Genomic DNA, 15,180 nt, shown 5'->3' with positions numbered 1-15,180 from the left:
TAATAATAATACTTTTATGAACGCCATCTGCTGTTACACCGCCAACCGCTAGGGGCGGAAGTCGTAATTCTAGAGTATTTTATCGAACCGGAACCGGAAATGCACTTGGTGTTCCCGGGACTCGCGGCGGGAGCCGAAGCTGTGTGACTGAGTTTTACCTTTTTGTTTTTAAACCTCGCTTCCGTGCAGGTAAAAATATGATAAAGCTCCGCTCCCAGGAGGTTGTTTTTTAACCAAACTTCGAATATATCAAATAAAAACACAGCAACAACAACAGCAGCCGGGGGAAGCGACGCATGTAGCATGATGCTGCTAGCCCAGAAGCTAACGAGCTGGCTGTGTGGCTCTGTTATTAAACTTTAACCTTTAAACTTCAGATTATAAAATAAAAGCTACCAATTCAGTTACACAGCGATTTAACTAACGTTTATATGTGTACGTTTGAATTCCGACAGTCACAAAAACAGTATTTTAGTTTATCTACTTTAAACGTCTTTAAACTTTCATAAAGAGACTATTATAATACTATTCTATGTTGAAGACTATGTGTTCATGTCTTACAACTGCAGGTCGTCAGAAAAAACAAACCTGGGGACAAACCTCCAGTTTTCCAAATATTGTGTCGAAAACGTTACTCTCAGTAACATGTCCTCTGCTTTCTTGTTGCCCTCGTCTCGAGACTCTTTTAGTCACACCGGTAGTTGTTCCCTTTTCACCTCCATGTTCACTAGCTCGTCAGACTTTACAGTTAGTTTCTATCGCTCTGTTATCAAGGTGGGTGGGATTATTTATATTTTAACCTTGTGTTTTACCGTGATAAATCACGACAAAACAAAGCAACTTTCTGGAACACACCGAATATACTGTCTTAGATAATGTGAATGTCCGTTTTTGTGATCTGCAATTTCGCAGTGTGAGATGTTTAACATTTCTATTTGATTTTGCTGTGTGTTGTAGGCCAATGGGAGACAGCGATGATGAGTTTGACCGAAGGAGAAGAGACAAGTTCAGGAGGGAGAGAAGCGTCATGGAGCGATCCAGAGAACGGGAGGAGCGGAGGAGGGACGACTGGTCCGACAGGTGGGATTTATGCACTGCTAGCACTGCTGATGCAATGGTAGCACTGATCTGACAGGTTACCTGATGCTGCTAACATAACGCCAACACCGACACTGGTCTGACATAACGCCAACACAGACACTGGTCTGACATAACGCCAACACAGACACTGGTCTGACATAACGCCAACACAGACACTGGTCTGACATAACGCCAACACAGACACTGGTCTGACATAACGCCAACACAGACACTGGTCTGACATAACGCCAACACAGACACTGGTCTGACATAATGCCAACACAGACACTGGTCTAACAGGTTCCACGATATTGCTAACATAATGCCAACACAGACACTGGTCTAACAGGTTTCACGATATTGCTAACATAATGCTAACACAGACACTGGTCTGACAGGTTACCTGATACTAGAACATAATGCCAGCGCACACACTGGTCTGACAGGTTACACGATACTGCTAACATAATGCTAACACAGATATTGGTCTGACAGGTTAGGCCTCTCTGACCCCTTTTTCACTAAGGCATTTCGAGGGAGCCGGTGCCTAATATGGAACCAGTTCATGTTTCGACAGCAAAATATCCGACTCTGGAACCGGAAAACTGGTTCCAGAGTGGCACTACTTTGCTGCTGGACTGGAACCAAGAACCGCCTACATCATGAAGCTGGGGGTGGCGACAAGCAAGTCAGACCAAAACAGTGTGACCAGCATTTTTTTTTGCCCCCCAGCGGTACGGAATTAATGAACGTAAAATCTGGTCCATGGAGCTCTCAAATGGATAAATCAAGTGGACGTATTGTAATATATATTTTATTGAGGCAGGGCACCAACTGCGACAATTTGCTGGTGAATGTTGGACTGCTGGAGTTCGAGCCCGCTCGGCCCCCGTTTTTAACATCCACTACGAAATTATCCTGGTTTTCACCATAATTGAAATAATATTATTATACTTGTCTTCAGCGCTTGAATAGACATTTATCGTGTTCTGTCCCACTCATTCGCTAACCCAATAAAAAAACAGCGCACCACGATTCATAAGCAGTAATAATATTAATTGTCCCCCATCCTGATTAAAAGGCGGAGACGTATGCAGATGTCTACAGTGACTTAATGACGTGGCTCTCTAGCCAGTTTTTCCCATGGAAAACCAACTGCGAACCGGACCTAGGTTTGTGTTGGTGGAAAATGGGTACCAGAGGTCTTTGTACAAAACGTTTTTCCTGTATTTACCATTATTAATGTGTGTTTCAGGGAGTGGGAGCGTGGCAGAGACCGGAGGAGGGAGTACGAACGAGGGAGGAGAGAGCGCTTTTCACCCCCACGACACATGAGCCCCCAGCACAAGCGCGTGAGGAGAGAATGGTGATTAAAACTGATCTGATTTTACGGGAGGAAACACCTGGATATTGAAACCCGTCCTCGGGGAATTTTAAGTAAATATTAATGCCCAATACTAACTTTCAGAAACTGTTGCCAGGTTGGTAACCATATGTCTGTAGTTGGTGGCCAGGAGGGGGAAAAATGTCTCCCGCATTCTGATAATCTTTAGAATTGAGTAGATCGATGGAGTGAACCAGACAACACAAGGTGGTCGACAGTGGTTTCCCAGGGCAACTGGGCAACCGTTATTGTCTAGCCCTGTTATTAGATATGAATAGTTGGATAGATGGTAGATCGATAAATAGATGCTTTATTCATCCCCGGAGGGAAATTGCAGTGCAACAGCAGTTCGCATAAAAATATTAATAAGAACAAAAAAATGGTATTATGCAACAATCCAGATGATAAACAATTAATATAAAACAATTTCTTGTTTTAAGAACCCCAAAAAAATTGCATTATTGGGTATTAATTTTTCTAACTAAAGATTTAATTTTTTTTATTTGTACCTTATTAAATAAATATCTGAGCATACAGCACAGGGTATTTTTATACCATTTCATCCAATACAGAGTTAATCTGCAAGTGGAGCTCAAATTCTCAGCCTGCAAAGCTGTTTATTAAGTATCAAGGACTGCTTTCATTAGCTCTGTCCTTTGGTCGACCTGGGGAATGGCAAGAGCACAGCATTTCTTGCATGTTTTGCTTGTTTCATCATCAAATAATCTCTCTATCCATCTCTCTCTCTCTACCTGTCTGTCTGCAGGGAGGACCACCGTGCAGATCATTATCGCGGAGCGTTCGACCTCCGACCTCCGTTTCCTGTCGGCCCTATGGGGAATCCTGGCTGCTGGCAACCTGAGCTGCCCCAATTACAGCCTCACCCAGTGCAGATCCCCCTGCAGGCCAGGTACAGACACTAGATTACACTGCATTGCATTACCTAGCATGCAGTGCCTACAGCGCCCCAGTGGGTTATCTCCCGGTGAGGGGCCTTTCTGTGTGGAGTTTGCATGTTCTCCCCGTGCTCACATGGGGTTTCCTCCTTGTAACATAAGTAAGGATCCCCACCAAAAACATGCAGGACATCGTCGTCTGACCATTGATGGACATGTATGCTGCTGCGCCCCCCGAGGAAGGACAAGCCAGGACGGGTTAAAAGCAGAGAACTAATTTCACCGGCCACCATTTGAAACATGTGTGTGTTGGTTGCCGTCGCCGCATGAGTGCATGTGTTGTGGTGTGTGTGTTGTGTGATAAATAAAGAATCTTCTTCTCTCTCTCTCTCTCTCTCTCTCTCTCTCTCTCTCTCTCTCCCTCCAGATTGGGTATGGTTGATCCAGACGTCCCCCCTGCCCCGCCCACCATGCGTACCTTCAAGGTAAACTGAATCGTAAATAGGAAGTCCTGCCCTCTGTCTCTCAGTGGGATTTCCTAGCTGTCTCTCAGTGGGACTTCCTGTCTCTCTCTAGCATGTTCTCTCTGACTCGAGGAGTTCCTGTCTGTTTCTAGGGCGTCCTGTCTGTCTCCCAGTAGGAGCTCCTCTCTCTAGGACATTGTCTGTCTCCAGGAGTTCCTGCCTGTTTCTATGACCTCCTGTCTGTCTCTCAGTGGCACTTCCTGTCTGTCTTCCCAGGACTTCCTGCTCAACATGGAGGACAATGTGGATGAGACTGAAGCGGTGAAGAGGTACAACCAGTACAAACTGGACTTCAGGCAGCAGCAGCTGCAGGACTTCTTCCTAAAACACAAAGAGAATGAGTGGTGAGATTTGATCAATAACTCACATTAACAGTGTGTGTAATAGAAGTTGGTGAGAATATTTGATTTTGTTCATGGTGGCAATTCTTTTTTTCTTTCCCTTTTTTTTTTTTTGTGCAATGACTTGTGCGTAGTGTACAAATGAGTCGTATTTTATGTTATGTAAATAAATACATATAATTTAATTAATTTATTCATCGTAGAAGGAGATGCCAAAGGAGTTGTGATGAAATGTGACTCTTTTTATATTCGGATGTTGACGAATCACTCAGTGAAAAGCATTTCTTACTGAACTGTACTGAGTTGTTCCAGTTGTACTGGAAGGTTCGACCCTTTTTTTTGAGATTCTTGACGAGTCACTCAGTTAAAAAGGGTCATTCGATTTTCAGACTCTTTGTTCGTTTGGTTCAGTTGGTGTACTGCAGGGTGGCCGAGGGAGGACTTCCTGAACGATGAACGAGTGTCAGTTCCTCTCTGAGTTGTGAATGGAATTCTCTCAAGAATCATTTCATTCTGTGAGTTGACGATTCAGTCGCTGCCGCGTGCCTTTCGAGCCGTTGAAAAGATTTGCTCCCTACGAATGATGCACGGATTCGATTGATGGGAAAGTACAATTCCAATTAAAGCTGCAACAACAATATTGCTGCTTATTTGACAAGCCCAAAAGGAAAGCACTGATCATGAGAATCAAGTCCATAAATAAACACATTGAGAGCACTAGAGGTGGGGCCTTGCTACAGGTTAAAATATTTATATTATTCAGAGACTTTTCCATTTCATCTGACACTGACGAGAAAAAACCATTTTAAGTGCGGATCCAGGAAAGATCTCACTCCACTTGAGTGGCGTGCCGTCACTTCAGTTGTTTCCCCGCGCCAGTCGGAAAGGTGAGGCGTGTATTACAGCATGTGGATTGGTATAATCGCATTGTGTGTGTTATCAACTAATCACAGGTTTCGTGTGAAGTACCACCCTGAGGAGATTGTTGCCCGGAAGGCGGAGTCGCTGGCTGCCCTGAAGAGCCGACTGGACGTCTTCCTCTACCTGCTGGAAAACGGTTGGCTGGACAACGTGTCCCTGGTCATGGACCACGCCCCGTCCATTCTCAAACTGCTGGACGCCGGTAAGGAGAGGACGGAGAAGGGATAAATGATGTAGCATTGATAGATGTAGATAAACAGAGAGAATGAGGCTTTGTGTCTGTATCTCTCTATGTAGCATTAATCTCTCTCTCTCTCTCTCTCTCTCTCTCTCTCTCTCTCTCTCTCTCTCTCTCTCTCTCTCTCTAGCGGTAATTAAGATGGAGGGAGGAACAGAGTTTGACCTCCAGGTTTTGGAGTTTCCTTCCCAGTCTGTTTCCGATGGAGCTGCTTCAGTATCTACTGCGAATAAACCCAACTCCCCTAAAGGGCCAGCTAGTAAAGACCACAGCAAGGTGTGTGTGTGTGTGTGGACCTGCGTGCGGTTTATGTACCAACAGCGCAATTCTTGGTCAAAATATGCATTTTTAATAACAAAGCTATGAGAATATTTAAGCAACTACTAAAGACAACTAAAGAGTTAAGAGCTTTAGTAAATTGAGACTTAAGAATGTCAAACAAAAGGGTACCTTTTACATCAATTTTAAGTTACTCACCAAAATAAGTGCGTGAAAACAGACGCTATTTTTGCCAGTGGGGGAACGATGGTCGTAAAAGGCAAATTACTACCCCGCAGCTCCGATCAGAGCAATATTTTCTCCAAACAAAGCAGAACGCTGTAGATGTATTTAATTTACTCTGTTTCCTGCTGCTGCTCCGCTGTGGAGTAGATCGCAGATCGCCACATCTGTGTAATTACTGGACATTCTGGTCAAAGGCGCCCTCTCCCTTGTACACACGTTGAAACGCCGAAGGAGAGGGAGACGCGCCGGTGCCCTCGTCGGACTCCGCTGTGAAATATTTCCCTCTGTGTGTTCACTGTGCGACAAACTGGATTAACTTATATTGAACTTTATTGTTATTTGTTTTGTGGTATCGGAATTCTATTTGAATTTTGTTCCTGCAGCCCTAGTGCCAGGTGGGGGGGTGCAGTGTGTGGTGCCGCGGACCCACCCGGAACCGAACCAGTCGGCCCACCCCGGCGCACACGGCATTTGTCTGCCGACGGCTCTTGGCCCGCTCCAATATGGCGACCATGTCGGACGATATTAGCCACGATAATACGGCGACAATCGCAAACCTGCTTGTGATTTGGGAGTTAGAAATCAAACCCTCATTTCATTGGATTTTCAAGTCGGAGCCGCGACACCCCTTAACGCAAAGTAGTTCATGATCTTTGGGTGTCTCAACTGAGTTCATCTCCTGGCTGCGTGTGTTTCTTTGTGCACAGAAAAGTGTGGAGGACGAGCAGCAGAATGGACAGAAGGATGAACGACAGGTGGAGAGCGGGGAGGAGGAGGAAGAGGAGAAGGGAGGAGGGGATGAGAGCCACAGTAAGAAGGTAAGTCTCCCAACAAGCTCTGGTAGCCTTTGGATCAACACAATCAGGGTCAAATCATTACCACGGTCAGTATCAATTCATACAAAATCAATACAAAAGTAAAACAAAATCATCACCAAATCTGAATTTCAGGTGGTCGCCGTCTGTGAAGTTTATCTCAACCTTTTGTGTGAAATCGTACATCTAAGCTGTATTTTTCCGCAATATGAAAATTGAAGCAAAATCGGTGCCAAATCAACAAAATCATTACCAATCAATATACAAGGAACGTTATCATTACCGACTTGGTACAGAATCGACACAAGATAATTTGTATTATATTGCAGTCAAAGCTGCATTGTTACTCAAGAGAAAATAATACCAAATCAATACAAAGTCATTACCAAATCAATACAAAACTAGCATAAAATAATTACCAAATCAATACACAATCAGAATTCTGGGATGGATGGAGTAGCTTTCCTCAATCATTTGTATTGAATTGGTCTCAAAGCTGTACACAATTGAGACCAAATCAGAAGTTTTCAAGCATTTGTGTTTAATTTGTATTAAATCTCAGGGCAGGAAGAGGAAGCGCAGCCGCAGCCGGTCGGCGGACAGCGGCGAGGGGAGCGGCTCCGAGTCTGACTCCTCCCAATCTGACGGAGAGAGGGATGAAGAGGAGGAGGGGGAAGAAGGTAGAGAACAGCTGAGAAACATTTCAGAGGAGTGGAGTTTTAATAAAGCTGTTATGAAACAGCTATAAAACTGATATAAGAAAACTGAATTTGGATCTACTTTTTTTTTTTCTTAATTGATTTTATGTTTTACAGACCAACGGTTCTCAAAGCTGGGTCTGTAAAAAGTAAATACATGTGATAATTACAAGTACGTATTATTATTATTATCTTTGTGACCTTTGAAGGGTTACGTCTTTGAATTTTATGGAATATAAAGTTGTTATGCATATATGTATATAATTATGTTCTTTTAGACAAACAAATCCTGCCATGTTTGTACATTTCTCTTGATTTATCTTAGATATTTTGTGTCCAAACATTGTTTTTATATTCTGTATTTTGAAATGGTGCAACACAAATATTTCTTGATTTGGGTTTGTATTTAGAAGTGTGAGAAATGGACCTAATATCAAATTACTTTTTTTGGACATACTGTACGTGTTTTCCATTTAAGGAGTCCTTGGTTGAAAAAAGTTTGAGAAGCCCTGTAATAGACCATTTTATATATATTTGTATTTGTTTATCGATCTTGTCTTTTTTCAGGAGTGGGCGAGCGCCGTAAGCAGTGTGGAAAGGAGAGAAAGAAGGAAGGCGAAACGTCAGATAAGCCCCACCCCCTTCCACCAGTGAAGCCCCGCCCCCTACACCTGACCAACTCTTTGTTTATACGAACCATCAACCCCGACGTCACCAAGGAGGAGATCGCTGCTGTGAGTGTGTGCGTGTGTGTGTGTGTGTTGGTATTCTGGAAGGCCAACACAAGATTTTGGGTTTAGGGAAATAGATAAAATTAGTATATTTTTATACAAATTTGTATACTTTCTCATTTAACTGTATGTGTATCATTTTACTTTCATTATTTTTTCTACTCTTAAAAATTGCAAAATAATGTGTAAATTATATTTTTACTGATTTAGATACTGTTCCAGTTATAGATAGAGATGTATATCGATCCATTGATATATCTATAGCCCCTGTTCCACAACATTTCCTGCATGGGGTCATGTGTGAATGGGAGCAAAGATTGATATTCAGAGAAATCTCTTCTGAGATTTCCCACCTCAAGACCGAGTGACATTTCCGGGAAAGTGACGGTATCGCTGTGAATGGAAGTGTGTGTGCGTGCGTGTGCGTGTGTGAATGGAAGCGGTAACATTGCCAGAACAAGCACGTAAACTAGTGGTGTAGCCGAATCTGAATATGGTATGGGCAAAGCTCAAATTGGGTTAGGGTTAGGGTTAGGGTTAGGGGTTAGGGTTAGGGTTAGGGTTAGGTTTTTATGAATATTTATTTTGTTCAAATATTATATTACATATATTACAAGCATGTATGTTGATATTATTTCAATTTGATTTTGTTCTCGTGAAGAGAAAAATGGTGAGTCCGAACTGGAATGTTCTGGATTGGGGCTGCAAGTGTCTGTAGCGGTGTCGGAAAGTTTATCCCGGTAATTTACCGGGAACCATGTGTGAATGGGGCTGAAATGTGATGTCTTACATGTGATGTCTTGTGTAGCTGTGTCGCAGGTTCCCTGGCTTCCTGCGGGTGGCGCTGTCGGACCCTCAACCTGAGAGGAGGTCAGAGGTCAAACCTTTAAGTCTGATGATCCTGTCTGATGATGTCTGATTTAATGTTGGTAGAGATAATGCTCCCTGCAAGTACCTGCCGCTCTAAATGCTAAATCTTGTGATAATAATATAGCAATATATAATATGATCTCGTAGAGAATGGTTTAGATTTATTTTTTTTCCTTCGTTTTTTTTACTTGTATAGAAAATGAAAAACGTAAACCCAACTCAGAGTTGAAGCTTTTTTTTTTTGTTTGTTTCTCCTCAAGACAGCGCTGCGTGCCGGCTCCCATGCCTGTCTTTTACTTTAGACCCCTTTATTTTCTTTTGTTTCCTACGTGTATGAAACAACTTTTTTAAACACAACTGAGGTCAGGGACTGTCCAAGTCCTTACTCCGTACTGTTCCAAAATAAAAACCTGTGCGTCCCCACTGCCGCTTTCCCGTTGCTATGGGACTTTATTTAGTAAAAACTGGATATTTTTCTGTAAATACATTATTTGTAAATAATGAATCCTGCACTTCTGGAACCGGGAGGCCGCATTTGCCATGTTACGTCACGTTCTCCACAATTCCCACCGACGCCTTCCAGCGATTGGAATTTTGCACAATCGCCCAAGCCTAGTGTGTTTGTATTGTTATACTTGTGAGGACATTTTGGCTTGTCCTCACTTTGTGTGTGTGGGTGGGTGTTTAGGTTCCTGAGGCGTTGCTGGGTGACCTTCGATCGCAGTGTGAACATCAAAGAAATCTGCTGGAATCTGCAGAACGTGAGGGTAAGCTGTCTGTCTACCCATCTGTCTGTCTCTACCCGTCTTATCTGTCCTCTCTACCCATCCTTGTTTGTCACCCTGCTTATCTGTCTCTCTACTGTTCTTCCTCTTCCCCGCTGTCTCTCACTACCTGTCTGTCTCCCAACCTGTCTGTGTCTCCACCACCACCTGCCTGTCTCCAACTGAAGCAGTCTGACCTGTCTCTTTCCCGCCGCCCTTCTGTCTTGGTCTCTCTCCCCACCTGTCTGTCGCTCCAGCTGAAGCAGTGCGACCTTGCTCCAGTGGTGAACAGGGATCTTCTTCGCAGAGTTCGGACGGTGAACGGTTTGTCGCAGCATCGAGCCGTCGTTCGCAGCGACATCGCACTGTCCACGCGACTCGTCCAGCGGCTCGACCAGAGGGCCGCCCTGTGGTCAGGAGAGGTACTGCAATATTACTACAGTACTACTGTAATACTGGTATACACTGGTTAGAAGGGCTCCCTGCAGCCAGGAGAGGTACTGCAATATTACTGCAGTACTACTGTAATACTAGTATACAGTGATTAGAAGGGTGCCTGCAGCCTGGAGAGGTACTGCAATGTTACTGCAATACTACTGTAATACTAGTATACACTGAGTAGAAGGGCTCCCTGCAGCCAGGAGAGGTACTGCAATATTACTGCAGTACTACTGTGATACTACGACAGTACTACACATTGAATATAAGCCAGCACTGTGGCCAGAAGAGGTACTGCACCACGGCGTAACGCTGCGTTGCTGAGGTAAAATGGGAAGTGGGAGAGTTGTAATAAAGCAAAACGATGTGACCGTAATGTCAACGTATAAACAGTGAGATGCACCAATGAATCAGTCGGTCGTTTTCCAGCTTGACTGGCCATGACCAGTGACCAGCCGATCAGTGTCAGATATATTCGATTCTGTGCCGGTGAAATTTACACGCCCGATACTGTGCTCTTGCACTCGTAAAAATGCTTCGATACTCAAACCCGATACCGACGTCATGTAACACAGTTGACGCTTAAAGCGCGAAAGAAAGGCTGTTTGGAGGTACTTCAAGAACGTCAACGAAGAACATTACATAAATGTCTTATCTATCTCCTGACAATATTCCTAATTGTGCAGACCATCTGCTGTCCCTGCAGCAGCTCGTCTGCTCCGGTTGTTCCTCGTGCACGGGCTCCCATCATGATGAAAAGTTCCACTCTTTAATTGAGACTCGGTTTCTTGACGAGTCACTCAGCAGAACGAGTCGTTGGATTTGATTCCGTTGGTTTAACGCACGGTGAGCGAAGGAGGACTTCCAGTGAACGAGAGGGAGAAGAGTCGGCCATTTATTATTCTTAAAAAATCTTTAAGCAGATATTGCAAATTATTTTGGAATGGCAAGTAGCATAGAAATATAATAGAAAAGTATAGTTGCTGTTAAAAGTGAAAGAGTTTGATTTGTAAACCGGTCAGTTCCATTTATGTGTTCCACAATATATTATATATATTATGCTGAAACTTGGTGACAGTCCCATATTCTGTTTAATTGGAACTCAAGTGATCGTTCCGTTTCGTATTTCATTTTATTGGAACTCAGGGACAGCTTCGTGTTCTATTATGGTTCCATCGTGAATAATAAACAATAATGAACATGGTGTATAAATCAGCGATCTCGCTGTTGTGCCAAGTGAAATCTGTGACGTTGTCAGGTCACATGATGTGTTTGTCATTGACGTACAGCAGATAAACCCAACGAGAGCGAATGATCGGAACATTAGATTTCGACGATCATTGATATAAGCTCAAAAATGATCGGACGACAGTGTAAAAGATATTAAACGGCGTTAGTGTTTTACGATGGACGTACAATTGAATGAAAATCGTAATCCGCCGAAATGTGCACCGGCAGGTCGGACTGGGGAAAAAAATAAAAATAAAATCTGGACTCTGAATCGGCCGAGAAAATTGCAATCGGTGCATTTGTAGCCGGTAAACATGTTCAGTAACTTTACGAGACGATGCATTTCAAGGGGGAAATCCTAATGAGATGAACGTTTATACTGTATATATTTAGCCGTCGTAGCTAGGCAGGGTGGGCAGGACTGTACCACACACGGATTACTACTGCAGTGCTACACAGCTCAATACTGTCGTCCAGGTGTCCAACCCCCTCCTGAAGAACATGGCCGACTACCTGATAGAGGAGGTCAGCGCAGAGGAGGAGGAGCTCTGCGGCGTCGCCGCCGACGATCACGACCAGGATGCCATCTCCTCCCAGGTCACCATGGAAACGGACGACAAAATGGTCCAGGTGGGAGGGGCTTAACCTTTTTGCGTCCTCCGCTGCAGGAAGTTTGCGTTGATAAACTTTCCTTGCACCCGCTGGGCGGCGTTTGAGAAAAAGAATTTTGGAGCGAAGCAGAATAAAGAAATACCAGTATGAGAACAATATGCCGGGGGCAGTGGCTTGGGAGGTCGAACGGGTTGCCAGTTCGATCCCCGGCTCCCCCTACTAGCTGAAGTGTGCTTGAGCAAGACACTAACTGATGGCTGCGTCCATCACTGTATAAATAATTGTAAGTCGCTTTGGACAAAGGCGCCTGTGAAATGAATGTTTTATATATATATAAACATAATAAAAATGATTCAATCAAAGGATGTACTGAAGCGGAATATGACAGATGCTGCCTTAGAACCAAATGTGAAGGTCCCATGACAGTGATAATGTGACCCATAATGCATCGCTCCATCCCCTCGGTGTGTGTTCAGGCTCTGGACCGGCTGCTGCTCTACCTGCGTGTCGTCCATTCAGTGGATTATTACAACTTTTGTGAATATCCGTCCGAGGACGAGATGCCTCATCGCTGCGGCCTGATCCACGTCCGGGGAACGCTGCCTCCTGGCAAGCTAACCGCTAATGAAGGTTAGCGCGAGCACACACACACACACACACACACATGCGCATTTGTGTTGATAGTGTGTTAACAGCAGCTAAACACCAGGTTGTGTACGTTTAGAAACTCTGCTCTCGCTGAATTGATAAAGTATTGATAATTGATTTATCCTGTATTTGTAATGTGTTTATAATGTAATTTAAGCTGTATTTATAGTGTATTGATCATGTATTGTTGCTGTATTGATCACCAGTGGCTGAGCACCAGAAGATGTACCAGCAGAAACTCTCTCCTCTTCTGTCGTCGTGTGAAAACATCTCTGAGGAGGCGGCGCTGAAACTAGGAAAGAAAGATCCTGAGCTGGAGGTACCGGTCTGTCTGACTGTCAGTATACCTGTCTCCCTGTCGGACTGTTCGACTATCTGTTTGACTGACTACCTACCTGTCTGTCTGTCTGACTACGTGTCTGTCTGATTACTTGTCTGTCTGTTTGACTGTGTGACTACCTGCGCGTGTGTGTGTCTGTCTGTCTGTCTGTCTGTCTGTCTGTCTGTCTGTCTGACTTGAATGCCTGTCTGTCTGACTTGAATGTCTGTCTAACTACCTGTGTGTCTGTAACTACCTGTCTGTCTTACTACCTGTCCGTCTCCAGGTGGAGAAGTTTCTGGCAGCCAACACTCAGGAGCTTGGTCGAGACAAGTGGCTCTGTCCTTTGAGCGGGAAGAAGTTCAAGGTAACACACACACACACACACACACACACACTCATATCGAGCTGATTTTATGAAATGTAATGACATCTTTATTGTTCTATAGTTGTACTCAAACTGAAACGCATCTTGTATGTACCTTTTTTTCCCCCTCTTCCTAGCTTTACTTGGTTTATTATTAATCGTCAGCGTACGAAGCCAAATGTTTGCCGGTCGTTGTTTCCAATCTCTAACTTTACCCATCATGCATTCTGTCTGTGACTGACGCATTAAAAAGGTAGCAAGCGGTGTTTTTCAATTTGACGTCGTCAACCTCCTGCAGCGTCTGTCGTGATGTCACCAGATACGCCGGTTTACGTTCAGCCAATCAGACACACGGGGAAGCCCCGTCCACGTTGGGAAGCCACGCCCACAAACCGGGTCGAGCTGAAACCTTTCCCATCCACGAATATGAATGATCCGTATTTTGGGGGGGGCGGACAACGCATTGATCATTGACGGCGAACGGAACGTTGCTGAAAGTTTCATGATGTTTGTTTGTCTGTTTTTCAGGCTCCAGAGTTTGTGCGTAAACACATCCTGAACAAACACGCGGACAAAGTGACGGCCGTGCGACAGGAAGTGGAGTTCTTCAACAACTTCCTGTTGGACGCCAAGAGACCAGAGGACAAGCCGCTCCCCCCGCCTCCCCCGCAGAGTGAGGACACAAATAAGCGGGCGCACACACACACAAACACAGTGGTGTTAGCATAGCCTGACAGGTTTTTAATTTGAACAGAACAGGTGTTCAAAGAGGCGTCTCTTTCTCTCTCTCTTTCTAGTTCCTGTTCAGCCTCCTCAGCAGCAAAGCCTTCTGGGATTTCCTCCTGGAGTCCGACCTCCCATGCCTGGTTTTCCTGGTACACGCTACACACACACTATTGCAGAATTTAAAAAAATGGTGGCATACACTTTGTGCGTGTCTGTCTGTCTTGAATATCTGTCTAACTGTGTGTGTGTGTGTGTGTGTGTGTGTGTGTGTGTGTGTGTGTGTGTGTGTGTGTGTGTGTGTGTGTGTGTGTGTGTGTGTGTGTGTGTGTGTGTGTTCAGGTCCAGTTCTTCCCTCCTTCCCCCCGAACCAGTTTGGTCGAGGTCATGACAACTACAGAGGAGTTCCCCGAAACACGAGGTGATTTGCGTTGCCTTTCATTGAGAATCATTTTATTATTTCTACAGTGTCAAAAAGTGATTAATATTTTCTGTGTAACGTCTCTCTCTCTCTCTCTCTCTCTTTAGGGCCGTGCGAGGGGACCCTCGCTCTATCATAGAATACAGAGATCTTGACGCTCCAGATGACCTTGACTTCTTTTAAAAAAAATGTTTTTTACACTACTTTTTTTTCCCCCCGCTTTTTGTTTTAAGTTTCAATAATTACTGCTTTGGAACAATGGTGTGTGTGTGTGTGTGTGTGTGTGTGTGTGTGTGTGTGTGTGTGTGTGTGTGTGTGTGTGTGTGTGTGTGTGTGTGTGTGTGTGTGTGTGTGTGTGTGTGTGTGTGTGTGTGTGTGTGTGTGTCATTGTTAATGATGAGTTGTTAGCTGTTGTTCCAAATAAAGATTTCTACAAAAACACTTGAGTCCTGGGGGTTATTCCCGTGTCTCGCTGTCTGTCTGTGTGTGTATTTAGTTATTATTACAATATTTTTTACTTCACAGGAATGAAGTTGATTGGCCGATTGAAAGAAGTTGATTGGCCGATAGATGAAGAAGCTGCGTTCTGTGTGGAAAAGACCCGTTTAGCCTCCCAGAAATAACCTCTTAATGAGAGGTATAGAATCACCTTTGAG

General features: G+C 44.2%; 1 protein-coding gene across 1 annotated transcript; it reads left to right on the top strand.

The window, feature by feature from the left end:
- Positions 1–123: 123 nt before the first annotated feature.
- Positions 124–14,936, top strand: LOC307247573 (serrate RNA effector molecule homolog). The gene is made up of 22 exons (XM_080023746.1): positions 124–189; positions 958–1,080; positions 2,336–2,446; positions 3,231–3,374; positions 3,788–3,845; positions 4,101–4,228; positions 5,179–5,348; positions 5,515–5,660; positions 6,596–6,706; positions 7,266–7,383; positions 7,969–8,135; positions 8,941–9,002; positions 9,691–9,769; positions 10,024–10,188; positions 11,912–12,064; positions 12,523–12,676; positions 12,901–13,013; positions 13,300–13,380; positions 13,909–14,053; positions 14,178–14,255; positions 14,446–14,524; positions 14,632–14,936. The coding sequence occupies exons 2-22, from the start codon at positions 962–964 to the stop codon at positions 14,705–14,707; spliced, it is 2,457 nt and encodes an 818-aa protein (XP_079879872.1). The 5' UTR covers positions 124–189; positions 958–961; the 3' UTR covers positions 14,708–14,936.
- Positions 14,937–15,180: the final 244 nt, after the last annotated feature.

The sequence above is a fragment of the Zeus faber genome (genome assembly GCF_960531495.2).
Source record: "Zeus faber genome assembly, chromosome: 22".
In the NCBI taxonomy this organism is placed as follows: Eukaryota; Metazoa; Chordata; class Actinopteri; order Zeiformes; family Zeidae; genus Zeus; species Zeus faber.
Note: the sequence above shows the minus strand (reverse complement) of the source record. Positions and strands in the feature narration are given on the sequence as shown.

Excerpts from the sequence above, each read along its gene's own strand:
- LOC307247573 (XM_080023746.1), top strand. The coding sequence starts at position 962 with ATGGGAGACAGCGATGATGAGTTTGACCGAAGGAGAAGAGACAAGTTC. Across the intron at positions 2,447-3,230 it reads AAGCGCGTGAGGAGAGAATG|GGAGGACCACCGTGCAGATC; the intron begins GTGATTAAAACT and ends GTCTGTCTGCAG. Across the intron at positions 10,189-11,911 it reads CCGCCCTGTGGTCAGGAGAG|GTGTCCAACCCCCTCCTGAA; the intron begins GTACTGCAATAT and ends ACTGTCGTCCAG.